The following is a 13,532-nucleotide window of genomic DNA, read 5'->3' as shown; positions in this document are numbered from 1 at the left end:
GTGGGGGATGATCAGTCCCAATTTTCCAGTGCCTGTGTCCGCTCCGAGGGTCCTTTGTCTTGTTGTCCTCCGGGGGGCAGAGGCGTTCCTGTTTGGGGCCCCACGATTTTGGGCGCCAAGCTGTTGAGGGAGGATCTAAAGTGATCCTTCACGGTTGACTCAATGATTTCCAAATTAATCTAAAGGGTGTTGCCGGCAACTGAAAATGACCAGACGGAGACTCGTGCCTCTGTGTGGGGGATCGAGCAGATCTCTGGTCCCCCATTTATTGTCTGACTTTTCATAGTCATAGAAATTATACTTCAACCAATCAGCATAAGAACACGTTCACAGTTCTTAACCTATAAGAGTACAGGAAAAACTTAACCCATGAGGATACAGGAAAAATGGAAACTACAGATATGGTCATGTCTTTTTGGCATAGAAAAACATATTAACAGATGCCTCAGTCTTGTATAGCGATACCCCCACGAGTCTCTTATCTGGCTCACTCGAGTTAGAATACTCAAGGTCTTTATACCAATTATGAACCATAGACTAGCTGAATAACAAAATGTTATCTTCGTGAGAAACAGGACAGAGTTATTTCATAGCAGCTGTAACCTTCTACCTAAGTAAATAACAGAATTTATCTTTAACCAACAACAAAATGGAGTCAAAGCACAAAATGGAGAATCTTTCATAATTTGTTCCTTCACAATTTAAGGGCATAAAAATTTAAAGTTGGAAAATTGCGACATTTTCAAAATTTTGGCCAAATTTCCTTTTTTTTTTTCACAAATAAACACAGGTACTATCAAATGTTACCACTACCATGAAGTACAATATGTCACGAGAAAACAGTGTCAGAATCACTGGGATCCGTTGAAGCATTCCAGAGTTATAACCTCAAAGGGACAGTGGTCAGAATTGTGAAAATTGGCCCGGTCATTAACGTGCAAACGACCCTTGGGGGTAAAGGGGTTAAGCACCTTGAGGGGTGCAGTTTTTTACAATGGGTATTTTCTGTCATATAGATCCCTTAGTCAATTGAAATGTAATGTGGTACCTTAAAAAAATTGTGCCAATGTAAGACTTGGGAGATGTTATCAACCTTATATGTCCAAAAAACAATAGATATGTGGCACTACAAACTACATAGATGAACTGAGTCAGATGGGGCAGCCATTTGACAGAAAGTGATTCCAAACAGCTTAACCCCTTAACGACCAGAGGTATTTTTGGTTTTGCATTTTTTGCTCCCCTTCGTCCCAGAGCCATAACTTTTTTTATTTTTCCGTCAATATGGCTATGTGAGGGCTTGTTTATTGCGGCATGAGTTGTACTTTTGAACGACACCATTGCTTTTACCATGTCGTTTACTCGAAAACGGGAAAAAAATTCCAAGTGCTGTGAATTTGCAAAAAAAAGTGCAATCCTACAGTTTTTTTTTACCATGTTCACTAAATGCTAAAACGGACCTACAATGATTCTCCAGGTCATTACGAGTTCATAGCCACCAAACATGTCTAGGTACTTTTTTTTAACCCCTTCATGACCCAGCCTATTTTGACATTAATGACCTGGCCGTTTTTTGCAATTCTGACCAGTGTCCCTTTATGAGGTAATAACTCGGGAAACGCTTCAACGGATCCTAACTGTTCTGAGATTGTTTTTTTGTGACATATTGGGCTTCATGTTAGTGGTAAATTTAGGTCAATAATTTTTGCGTTTATTTGTGAAAAAAATGGAAATTTGGCTAAAATGTTGAAAATTTCGCAATTTTCAAATTTTGAATTTTTATTCTGTTAAACCAGAGAGTTATGTGACACAAAATAGTTACTAAATAACATTTCCCACATGTCTACTTTACATGAGCACAATTTTGGAAACATTTTTTTTTGCTAGGAAGTTATAAGGGTTAAAATTTGACCAGCGATTTCTCATTATTCCAACGAAATTTACAAAACCATTTTTTTAGGGACCACCTCACATTTGAAGTCAGTTTGAGGGGTCTGTATGGCTGAAAATACTCAAAAGTGACACCATTCTAAAAACTGCACCCCTCAAGGTACTGAAAACCACATTCAAGAAGTTTATTAACCTTTCAGGTGCTTCACAGCAGCAGAAGCAACATGGAAGGAAAAAAATGAACATTTAACTTTTTAGTCACAAAAATGATGCTTTAGCAACAATTTTTTTATTTTCCCAAGGGTAAAAGGAGAAACTGGACCCCAAAAGTTATTGTACAATTTGTCCTGAGTACACCGATATCTCATATGTGGGGGGGAACCACTGTCTGGGTGCACGACAGGGCTCTGAAGGGAAGGAGCGCCATTTGACTTTTTCAATGAAAAATTGGCTCCAATCTTTAGCGGACACCATGTCGCATTTGGAGAGCCCCTGTGTGCCTAAATATTGGAGCTCCCCCACAAGTGACCCCATTTTGGAAACTAGACCCCCCAAGGAACTTATCTAGATGCATAGTGTATACTTTGAACCCCCAGGTGCTTCACAAATTGATATGAAAAAATACTTTTTTTTTTCACAAAAAATTTCATTTACCGTAGCCTCAATTTGTTCATTTCCACATGGGCAACAGGATAAAATGGATCCTAAAATTTATTGGGCAATTTCTCCTGAGTACACGGATACCTCACATGTGGGGGTAAACCACTGTTTGGGCACGCGGCAGGGCTCGGAAGGGAAGGAGTGCCATTTGACTTTTTGAATTAAAAATTAGCTCCAATCGTTAGCGGACACCATGTCGCGTTTGGAGGCCCTGTGTGCCTAAACATTGGAGCTCCCCCACATATGACCCCATTTTGGAAACTAGACCTCTCATGGAACTAATCTAGATGTGCGGTGACCACTTTAAACCCCCAAGTGCTTCACAGAAGTTTATAACGCAGAGCCGTGAAAATAAAAAATCATTTTTCTTTCCTCAAAAATTATGTTTTAGCAAGCAATTTTTTATTTTCACAAGGGTAACAAAAGAAATTAGACCCCAATAGTTGTTGCCCAGTTTGTCCTGAGTACACTGATACCCCATATGTGGGGGTAAACCACTGTTTGGGCACACGTCGGGGCTCGGAAGGGAAGTAGTGACTTTTGAAATGCAGACTTTGATGCAACGTGACGCCCGCAGACCATTCCATTTGCAGAGGCCCTGATGTGCCTAAACAGTAGAAACCCCCCACAAGTGACCCATTTTGGAAACTAGACCCCCCATGGAACTTATCTTGATATGTGGTGAGCACTTTCAACCCCCAAGTGCTTCACAGAAGTTTATAACGCAGAGCCGTAAAAATAAAAAATAATTTTTCGTTCCTCAAAAATTATGTTTTAGCAAGCAATTTTTTATTTTTGCAAGGGTAACAGGAGAAATTGGACCCCAATAGTTGTTGCCCAGTTTGTCCTGAGTACGCTGGTACCCCATATGTGGGGGTAAACCACTGTTTGGGCGCACGTCGGGGCTCGGAAGGGAGGGAGCACCATTTGACTTTTTGAACGCAAGAATGGCTGGAATCAATGGTGGCGCCATGTTGCGTTTGGAGACCCCTGATGTGCCTAAACAGTGGAAAACCCTCAATTCTAACTTTAACACACCCCTAACCCTCATCCCAACTGTAGCCATAACCCTAACCACAACCCTAACCCCAACACACCCGTAACCCTAATCCCAACCCTAACCACAACTTTAACCCCAACACACCCCTAACCCTATCCATAACCCTAACCACAAGCCTAATCTTAACCCTATTTCCAACCCTAGCCCTAATTCCAACCCTAAATCTAATTCCAACCCTAAGGCCAGGGTCACACTAGACCGTAATACGGACGAGTGCAATGCGATAAAAAAACGCATAGCGCTCATCCCAATGTTAATCTATGGGGCAGCTCCCATCATCCGATATTTTCTCGGCCGTATTCAGGATCCGAGTGAAATTACAGCATGCTGCGATTGTCCGCGTATCTCGGCCGAGAATCGCCAATGAAAGTCTATGGGGTGAGAAAAAATAGCACAGCACACGGACCATCAGTGTGACTTGCGAGAAATTCTCAGGCATTGGGCGGGTGACAGGAAAGGCTCAGCCATTATTTGCTCATTTTGCAAGTGTGTGTGAGAAAATCTCGCCATACGGATCATTTGATGCGAGAAAATCGCATCCTCGCACTGCACACGGATCACTGTTTTGGTAACATTTGTGCGATTCTCGTCCGTCAAAAACGGACCTTTTTTATACGTTGTGTGAAAAAACAACACAAGAAATAGACCATAAAAGGGGATCACCCAAGGCAATGGATTAAATATGAAAATTACAAATTTTATTAGAATAACACTCATGGACATAGGAAACAACCACATGAAGCACACAATTAAAAGCATTTAAAATTGGTCACACATAGGACCTAGAAACATGAACAAATGGCCCATAATAGAACCCTCCTCCTAGATGCGATCCCTCCCCAAACACACTGTAATGGCTAATAATAATATATAGTACAGTGTAAGATGTCTGCATGAACAGCACTATTGGAATATAGGGTAAAGCAACACAACCTAAGAAGTATAGTTGTGACCATGATATATAATGCACCAGTCTGTGAATACCTCACACCAGCAGGATTACCTATGTAACACAAATAAGCAGATATGCAAAAAAAAAAAAAAAAAAAAAAAAATAACCTTTTTGCAATAACATAAGACATAGACAAAAGCTTAATAAAGCATACACAGTGAATCAGATTGATCCCAAACCACACATATAGCATGTAGGTCTACTCCATTAAGGTATAGAGTTGTATATAATGCAGAGTTAGTTGTGTAGCGCTTCCACTGGTCTAGTCTAACGTGGTATATAACCTGTGCCATTAAATTGCAAAAGCTCCCATAGTAAGGGAAATAAAAAGATCTGCTGAGGAGTGAGGATTCAGATCACCAATAACAAGAAACCAGTATGCAAACCCAGGAGCTGTTCAAGCTCTGTACATAGCCAAGGGGGGTATCAACAGGAGGAGCAGAGACCCTACGCGTGTCGCCACACCAGTGGCTTCGTCAGTTGTGTGTGTCCCCGGCCTAACCCTAAGGCTATGTGCCCACGTTGCGAATTCGTGTGAGATTTTTCCGCACGGTATTTTCCGCACCATGGGCACAGCGGATTTGGTTTTTAATAGGTTTACATGATACTGTAAACCTGATGGAAAACTGCTACGAATTCGCAGCGGCCAATCCGCTGCGGATCCGTGGCCAATCAGCTGCGGATCCGCAGCCAAATCCGCACCGTGTGCAAATACCCTAAACCTAACCCTAGTTCTAACCCTAGTGGAAAAATAAAAAAATATATATTTTCTCTATTTTTATTATTGGCCCTACCTATGGGGGTGATAAAGGGGGGGGGTCATTTACTTTTTTTATTTTTTATTTTGATCACTGATATAACCTACCTGGAACGATGCGCCCGCCATTTTGGAAAATGGCGGCACCAAGGGAGAAGACGGCCGGACACCGGGAGGCCCAGTAAGTATAAGGGAGGGGGGGGGAGATCGGGGCACGGGGGGGCGCCGGAGCACGGGGGGAGCGGACAGGAGGACGGGGGAGCGGAGCACAGGACGGAGGGGAGCGGACAACAGATCGGTGGACTGAGGGGGGCGATCGGTGGGGTGGGGGGCACACCAGTGTTTTTAGCCATGGCTGATGATATTGCAGCATCGGCCATGGCTGGATTGTAATATTTCACCAGTTTTTTAGGTGAAATATTACAAATCGCTCTGATTGGCAGTTTCACTTTCAACAGCCAATCAGAGCGATCGTAGCCACGGGGGAGGGGGGGGTGAAGCCACCCCCCTGGGCTAGAGTACCACTCCCCCTGTCCCTGCAGATCGGGTGAAATTGGAGTTAACCCTTTCACTGCATCTGCAGGGACGTGATCTTTCCATGACGCCACATAGGCGTCATGGGTCGGATTGGCACCGACTTTCATGACGCCTACGTGGCGTCATGGGTCGGGAAGGGGTTAAGTAATGAAAAAAAAAACAAAGTTAAAAAAATAAATTACCGTATATACTCGAGTATAAGCCGACCCGAGTATAAGCCGACCCCCCTAATTTTGCCACAAAAGACTGGGAAAACTTATTGACTCGTGTAAAAGCCTAGGGTAGAAAATGCAGCATTTACCGGTGAATTTCAAAAATAAAAATAGATGCTCTATACCGTTCATTATTGCCCCATAGATGCTCCATATACAACTGTGCTATATAGAATGCTCTGCACCGTTGATTATGGCCCCATAGATGCTCCTTATAATGCTGTGCCATATATGCTCTGCACCTTTGATTATAGCCCCATAGGTGCTCCTTATAATGCTGTGCCCCATATATGCTCTGCACCTTTATGGCCCCATAGGTGCTCCTTATAATGCTGTGCCCCTTATATGCTCTGCACCTTAAGGCTATATTCACACTTTGCGGATTTTGCTGCGGATCCGCAGCGGATTTGACCGCTGCGGATCTGCAGCAGTTTCCCATGAGTTTACATTTCAATGTAAACCTATGGGAAACAAAAAACGCTGTGCACATGCTGCAGAAAAATCCGCGCGGAAACGCTGCGGATTACATTCCGCAGCATGTCACTTCTTTTCTGCGGATTTTCAGCTGCTCCAATAGAAAACTGCAGTTGAAAATCCGCAGAAGAAAACGCAGTAAAAACCGCGATAAATCCGCAGTAAAAACCGCGATGGGTTTTCACTGCGGATTTTGCAATTCCGCTGCGGAAAAATCCGCAGTGGAATCTGGAAAGTGTGCACATAGCCTTATGGCCCCATAGGTGCTCCTTATAATGCTGTGCCCCTTATATGCTCTGCACCTTTATGGCCCCATAGGTGCTCCTTAGAATGCTGCTGGTGCTGCCATAAAAAAAAAAAAAATCACATACTCACCTCTCTTCTCAGGACGCCGGCGCTTTCAATAATTACCTGCTCCTCGTGCGGCTCCGTCTCCAGCACTGACGCTCAGCAGAGGGCGCGCACTGACTACGTCACAGCGCCCTCTAACCTGAGCGTCATTGCTAGAGGACGCTGCAGACGGAGCCGGAGCGAGGAGCAGGTAATTATAGCGCTGCGCTCCCCTTACCTGCTGCGGCGCGGTCCCTGCAGTCCCTGGCTTCTCCGGCGCTGCAGCTTCTTCCTGTAATTGAGCGGTCACATGGCACCGATCATTTACAGCAATGAATATGCGGCTCCTCCCCTATGGGGGTGGAGCTGCCTATTCATTTCTGTAATGAGCCGTGCCATGTGACCGCTCAGTGCAGGAAGAATCTGCAGCGCCGGAGAAGCCAGGGACTGCAGGGACCTGCGCTGGGAGCAGGTAAGTATGATTACACAGCCCCCGCTCCCCCTCCCCTGCTGACACCCGGGTATATGACTCGAGTATAAGCCGAGAGGGGGACTTTCAGCCCAAAAAAATGGGCTGAAAATCTCGGCTTATACTCGAGTATATACGGTAATTAAAAAAAAGTGCTATTTTCCGATGCCCATAGAGTCTTTTTTGTGATCTTGGGTTGGGTGAGAGCTTATTTTTTGCAGGCCGAGCTGACGCTAATGATGATAATGTTACAATTTTGGTGCAGATATGATCTTTTGATCGCCCATTATTGCATTTTAATGCAATGTTACAGCTACCAAAAAAAAAACATAACTCTGGCGTTTTGACCTTTTCTTGTTATGCTATTTAACGATCTGGTTAATTTTTTTATATTGATAGATCAGGCGATTTTGAACGTGATGATACCAAATGTGTATGGTTGATTTTTTTTCATGTTTTAGCACTAGAGTGCAACTTTGTTATGGATAAAGATGACTACACTTAGTTCGCACCTATACACACACCAGTTTTCTGATTTGGACGTGCAAGTCAGGCTTTAGTTATTTGTATATTGGCAGTCTAATTGAGCACTCCGCCCTCTAGTCTGTGGCTGTTTTAATTGCAGCAGGATCTTACCTGCCCATAAATTCAGGCTTTAGCCTAAAGAGAGGTGTTCACAGTATATAGGTTTCCAAAAAAACTGGAGATCGCCTTGTCGTTGGCTGTTGGGCATGCATAAACTGGCCAAATTATGTGTTAACAATCTCGATTTTTTTCTTACTATCTAAAGCAGTAATACTATTCATATGTACTTGCTTTAGCACTACAGAGTGCAACTTTGTTATGAATAAGAGATGGCTACTAGTGATGAGCGATTATACTCGTTACTCGAGAATTCCTGAGCATTTTCCTGAGTATTTGGATATTCTCGGAGATTTAGTTTCTGTCTCCATGATTTGTGGCTGCTCAGGCTTTCTTGCAGCCTCAAATCATGCAGCTACGGCGACAGAAACTAAGAATCTCCAAGCATATCCAAATATTTGTAGAACACCCGAGCATGCTCAGGAAATCTCGAGTAACGAGTATACTCGCTCATCACTAATGGCTACTCTTTGTTCGTACCTGTACACACCAGTTTTCTGATTTGGAAGTGCCAGTCTTTTTTTATAAACATTTTATAGAGGTACATGAAGGCAGTATACAAGGACTTCTATATTATGGTGTTGAACGAGTAATATATATCCAGAAAGAGGCGCAGACTGGAATACCAAACAGCCCAATGGCTTGAATTTTTGTAATGACAATGTATTTGTATTGAAAATGTAAAATTGATGAAATATATTTGTATATAATGTTTTTGATATACAGCTCTGGCAAAAATTAAGAGATCGCTGCAAAATTTTCAGTTTCTCTGATTTTTCTCTTAATAGGTATATATTTGGGTAAAATGTAAATTGCTATTTGATTCCATAAACTAGTGACAACATGTCTCCGAATTTCCAAGCACTAAATTTTGTATTTATTTTCTGAAAATGAGAAATGGTCAAAATAAGAAAAAAAATGCATTGCTTTTAGACCTCAAATAATGCTAAGAAAGCAAGTTCATAATCATTTAGAAACAACAATACTAATGTTTTAGCTCAGGAAGAGTTCAGAAATCAATATTTTGTGGAATAATCATGATTATTAATCACAGCTTTCATGCGTCTTGGCATGCTTTCCACCAGTCTTTCACACTGCTCCTGGTACACAAATGTAAGCAGTTCTTCTTTGTTTGATGGCTTGTGACTATCCATCATCCTCTTGATTACATTCCAGAGGTTTTCAATGGGGTTTAGGTCTGGAGGTTGGGCTGCCCATGACGGGGATTTCATGTGGTTGTCCTTCATCCACACATTGATTGACCTAGCTGTGTGGCATGGCGCATTGCACTGATGGAAAAAACAGTCAGAGTAAAGGTACCTTCACACTGAACGATATCGCTAGCGATGCGTGACGTTGCAGCGTCCTGGCTACCGATATCGTTGAGTTTGACAGGCAGCAGCGATCTGGATCCTGCTGTGCCATCGTTGGTCGGAGCAGAAAGTCCAGAACTTTATTTCTTCGCTGGACCTCCTGCAGACATCGCTGAATCGGCATGTGTGACGCCGATTCAACGATGTCTTCACTGGTAACCAGGGTAAACATCGGGTTACTAAGCGCAGGGCCGCGCTTAGTAACCCGATGTTTACCCTGGTTACCAGCATAAACGTAAAAAAAACCAAAACACTACATACTTACATTCCAGTGTCTGTCCCCCAGCGCTGTGCTTCTCTGCACTGTGTAAGCACCGGCCAGAAAGCAGAGCACAGCGGTGACGTCACCGCTGTGCTTTCCGGCTGGCGCTCAGTCAGTGCAGAGAAGCACATTCTCTGGCTTCTGATGACGTCCCATCGACAGAGCAGCTTCTTCTCTTTTACTCTGCTCTGTTGACAGGGTATCTCTGCAGCTGTAATACCCATTGACAGCCTCCCACTGCCTTCATTTTTGAGACAATGTAAATATATATATTAGGGCAAATAGCGTTCAAAAAGTTGTATATGCAGTTGCAGAAACCAAATAAACAAGCAATTCTGGAGTTTCCTTTTTTGTTCCCCAATTCATTTTTGATAGATCGGCGTTCTATGGATATGGTGATACCATGCGTAATTTTCTTTTTTTTTTTTCTTTTTTTTTTTAGTTTTTAGGGGACTTGAACCTCAGATTGTCTGATTGCTTGCACCATGTACAACAGTACTTCAGTTTGCTGTATACAGCCCAAATCATGGACATTCACTTGCGTTCATAGGTGTACTGTCATGACAGGCATGGTGGTCTTTAGCAAGCCCCAGCTGTCATGGGAACCCATCGGCGCGTTGCAGGGGTAGAAATGGACAGTTAAAACAGCATGCCGCTGTCAGATTGACATTTAACAGATTAACAACGGAATGTGGTGTGCCGCTCCACTCGTGGCTGTTAAGAGGCCGATCATGGCTGAAGAGTAGTTATGAGCGAGTATACTCGTTGCTCAGGTGGTCTTCGAGTATTTATGACTGCTCGGAGATTTAGTTTTCCTTGCCGCAGCTGGATGATTTGCGGCTGCTAGACAGCTTGATTACATGTGGGGATTCCCTAGTAACCAGGCAACCCCCACATGTACACTTGCTCATCCCTACTGAAGAGGAGTCATGATCTGCCAGCTACTGAGCTTACTCCAATCTTTCGCTTTACACAAGTACATCTTTCAACTTTTATGCACCTTGTGGTATAAATATTATGAATTTTTGGGGCACCCTAGGCCACAGTTGGAAAATCTGTTTGGCCTTAGTGCAAAATTATTGTGTAACTTTTAGTTGAAATTTTGTAATTTTTCAAATAGGTTTAGGATACAATTATGTAAAAAAAAAAATCCTAGAGAAATTGGGCCCTTCTATTCCAAAGCGATGTGGTTTTGGCACTGGTCTAGTGCTGTCATCATCCCATCGATCTGAGCTTTTCACAGAGTTGTGCCTGGCATTTGCACATTTCTACTAGGTGACCATATTTGTTATCTTCCACTGCTCATCCCAGTGATCTCTGCACAAGCAGCGCTGTTCTCCTACATTACGACATGATCCATGCCATTTTTCTCCTACGACGCTACAAAGACCACACAAAACAAAACGAGGTTAAAAATTTTTTATTCAACTTCTGAAAGGTTTGCGTTGTCCTTTCGATATTCATCCAAGACGTGTTTATTTTTTCTGTCTTGTACCTAAAAATCTTGCTCGTGGCATCGCACGCCACTTGTTCACTCGCTAACACTTCCAACGTAAAAGGTAGAAATCACAACATGTTGCGGAGCAACATAACTGTGACCCCTTCATATTAAATGTTAAGAATTGTGATAAAACTAATTTTGCGCGGCTCCACTCTCGGCCTTGGCTACATTTGCTCCATTCAAAAAAAAAAATTAAAATATCGGCTATCACACTGAAATAAATGAAGGACAGAACTGTGCGGATTCTGCCATCTTATAAAGCCAGCAGCAGGGTTTTTTTTTTCTCTTGTACATTTTACTCAAAAGATTTTTTTTTTTGTAACTTTTTAGTAATTTTTTTTTGGCATTAGCTTTCAACAGCTATGTTGGCAGCCATGCAAGTAACATCTGCGGAAAAGATGTCGTATGTGAACAGCCACTGTTTGCAGGTTTTACTGTACTGAATAAAGCAAGTCCAGGCCTCATCAAATGGCTGTGATGTCTTATAGACCGAGAACCCTATAAAACTAGAGTTCTCGGGACGTACACGTAGATATATAAATTTTAAAATAAAGATTTTCAGTCAGCATTTAAAATTAAAGGTTATTTTTTTCTTCTATTCAGTCATTTTGGAGGAAAAAAAATAAATAAAAATAGAAAAGGCTAAAGTGTTTTGCATATCTATGTGGAAGAACAGAAATCTCTACGCATTAGTATCAGAAAGATCACTGTACAGACTACACAGCTTATGTACAATTAAGAGTGTGCAATATTACTTGGCTGGGCAGAAAATAGATGTCCATAACTACTCAATGCTCCGTCCTCGCAGCAGCAGCTGCTCATTCTTGTCCAAAGCCTTCTGTTTCTTCAATGGCGAAAAGCAGCTTTTCTTTTAACTGTTCGTAGCTTTTATATGGTGGCAAATCCAGACGATTGAAGCTGTAAAGGAAGGGGAAGAAAACTTGGTGTAATTAATGACCATAGTCATATTGTATACACGACTAACGTATATCTGAACGCTGTCCGGCAATGTGTTCTGCAAAGGTTACGATCACGTTAGAAGGCAAGAATAGTGCGGCATCAAAATGGCAGAAACCTTAACCTTGACGGACCCCATCAGAGATGAGAAAGGGTCCACGAAAACACTTTGGCTTCTGCTAAAAGAGGTGATCCACTACCGCACATCACCTCCTTAATCAATTATTTAGTGCCCTACAGCAGGGGTGTCAAACTGCATTCGAGGGCCGCAAACCATGTGTGTTTTCAAGATTTCCTTAGCACTGCACAAGGTGCTGCAATCATTATGTGTGTAGGTGATTAAATTATCACCTGTGCAGTACAAGGAAATCCTGAAAACATGACCTGTTTGCAGCCCTCGAGGAATGCAGTTTGACACCCCTGCCCTACAGAATGTAACAATAATGGATACTCCCCGCCCACAGCGTCAGCGAGACTCGTAGTGTTTTCATTTTTAGTCAATGGAACCGTTTACGGGTTTAATTTTTGCTGGGCGAGACTACGTTTTTATTCATACGATTTTGGGATTGATAGGACATTTTGAAGGGGTATTTTTTTCAGCATTTTCCATGGTATTGCAGAGACCAAAAAAAAACCAAATTCTTCATTTTTGAATCTTTTTCTGTTTATGGTGTTTATGAAGAGGGTTAATTTTGATAGATCAAACTTTTCTGAACGTAGTGATACAACATGTGGTTATTTTTATTTTCGCTTCACCCACGGTTGTTAAAGGAAGGTCCTGGCTATAACACATAGCCATTACCTGCCGGATATGGGGCAAGCTCACCCAGCTAACCTGCTTCGTACACCATGATACATGTAAGGTTGATGTCTGTAAGTGGGTAAAAAAAAGCCGAAACATCACCAAATAAACATACAATTATTTCTGTAACTAAAAATGCTTTTGCAAAAGGAAAAAAAAAATGATGTTCATATATCCAAAGCTCCTATCTGCTCAGATCCAAGGCTGTGATTGCTGGCAAAGGTGCTTTTAATTAATAAATTATAAAAATCGAGCAAGTAAAGAGTAACTGAGCTTTTTTATAAGTAAATTATTAATCAGTCTTTGCTAAATTCTAAGTCTTTATATTACCTTATTTCGCTTCCTTGCTAAAAGAGTTGCATTAACGGCTTTGTTTAAACACTCTTCCTGCATGAGCGTCTGCTCGCCTCCCCATGTTCAGAGTGATTGTGTATGTAAATGGCGTCTGAGTAGTAATAAATATGCCAAGTATGGATACGGGTTATCAATTTTAAAGTCCCGAGAGCATTGTTTAAAAGGAACCAGTTAGGTCGGATAATGCTAGTAACCTGCAGATTAATAGCGTTATGAAGGTGACCAACCGCTTTTCAGAAAGTACGGCACCTGGGAGAAAAACTTTATTCCTACTGGGTCCTGCCAGCTTTCAGTCATACC

General features: G+C 42.2%; 1 protein-coding gene across 2 annotated transcripts in view; it reads right to left on the bottom strand.

Moving 5' to 3' along the window:
* Positions 1-11,023: 11,023 nt before the first annotated feature.
* The window catches only part of WWP1 (WW domain containing E3 ubiquitin protein ligase 1), a 124,051-nt gene continuing 121,542 nt past the window's right edge, over positions 11,024-13,532 (bottom strand). For both annotated transcript variants that reach the window (XM_069731570.1, XM_069731571.1), the window contains exon 24: positions 11,024-12,037. In XM_069731570.1, the coding sequence (XP_069587671.1) occupies positions 11,938-12,037 (100 nt within the window). In that variant the 3' untranslated portion in view covers positions 11,024-11,937. The remainder of the gene's footprint in view (positions 12,038-13,532) is intronic.

This window comes from Ranitomeya imitator, chromosome 6, assembly GCF_032444005.1.
Source record: "Ranitomeya imitator isolate aRanImi1 chromosome 6, aRanImi1.pri, whole genome shotgun sequence".
Lineage (NCBI taxonomy): Eukaryota > Metazoa > Chordata > Amphibia > Anura > Dendrobatidae > Ranitomeya > Ranitomeya imitator.
Note: the sequence above shows the minus strand (reverse complement) of the source record. Positions and strands in the feature narration are given on the sequence as shown.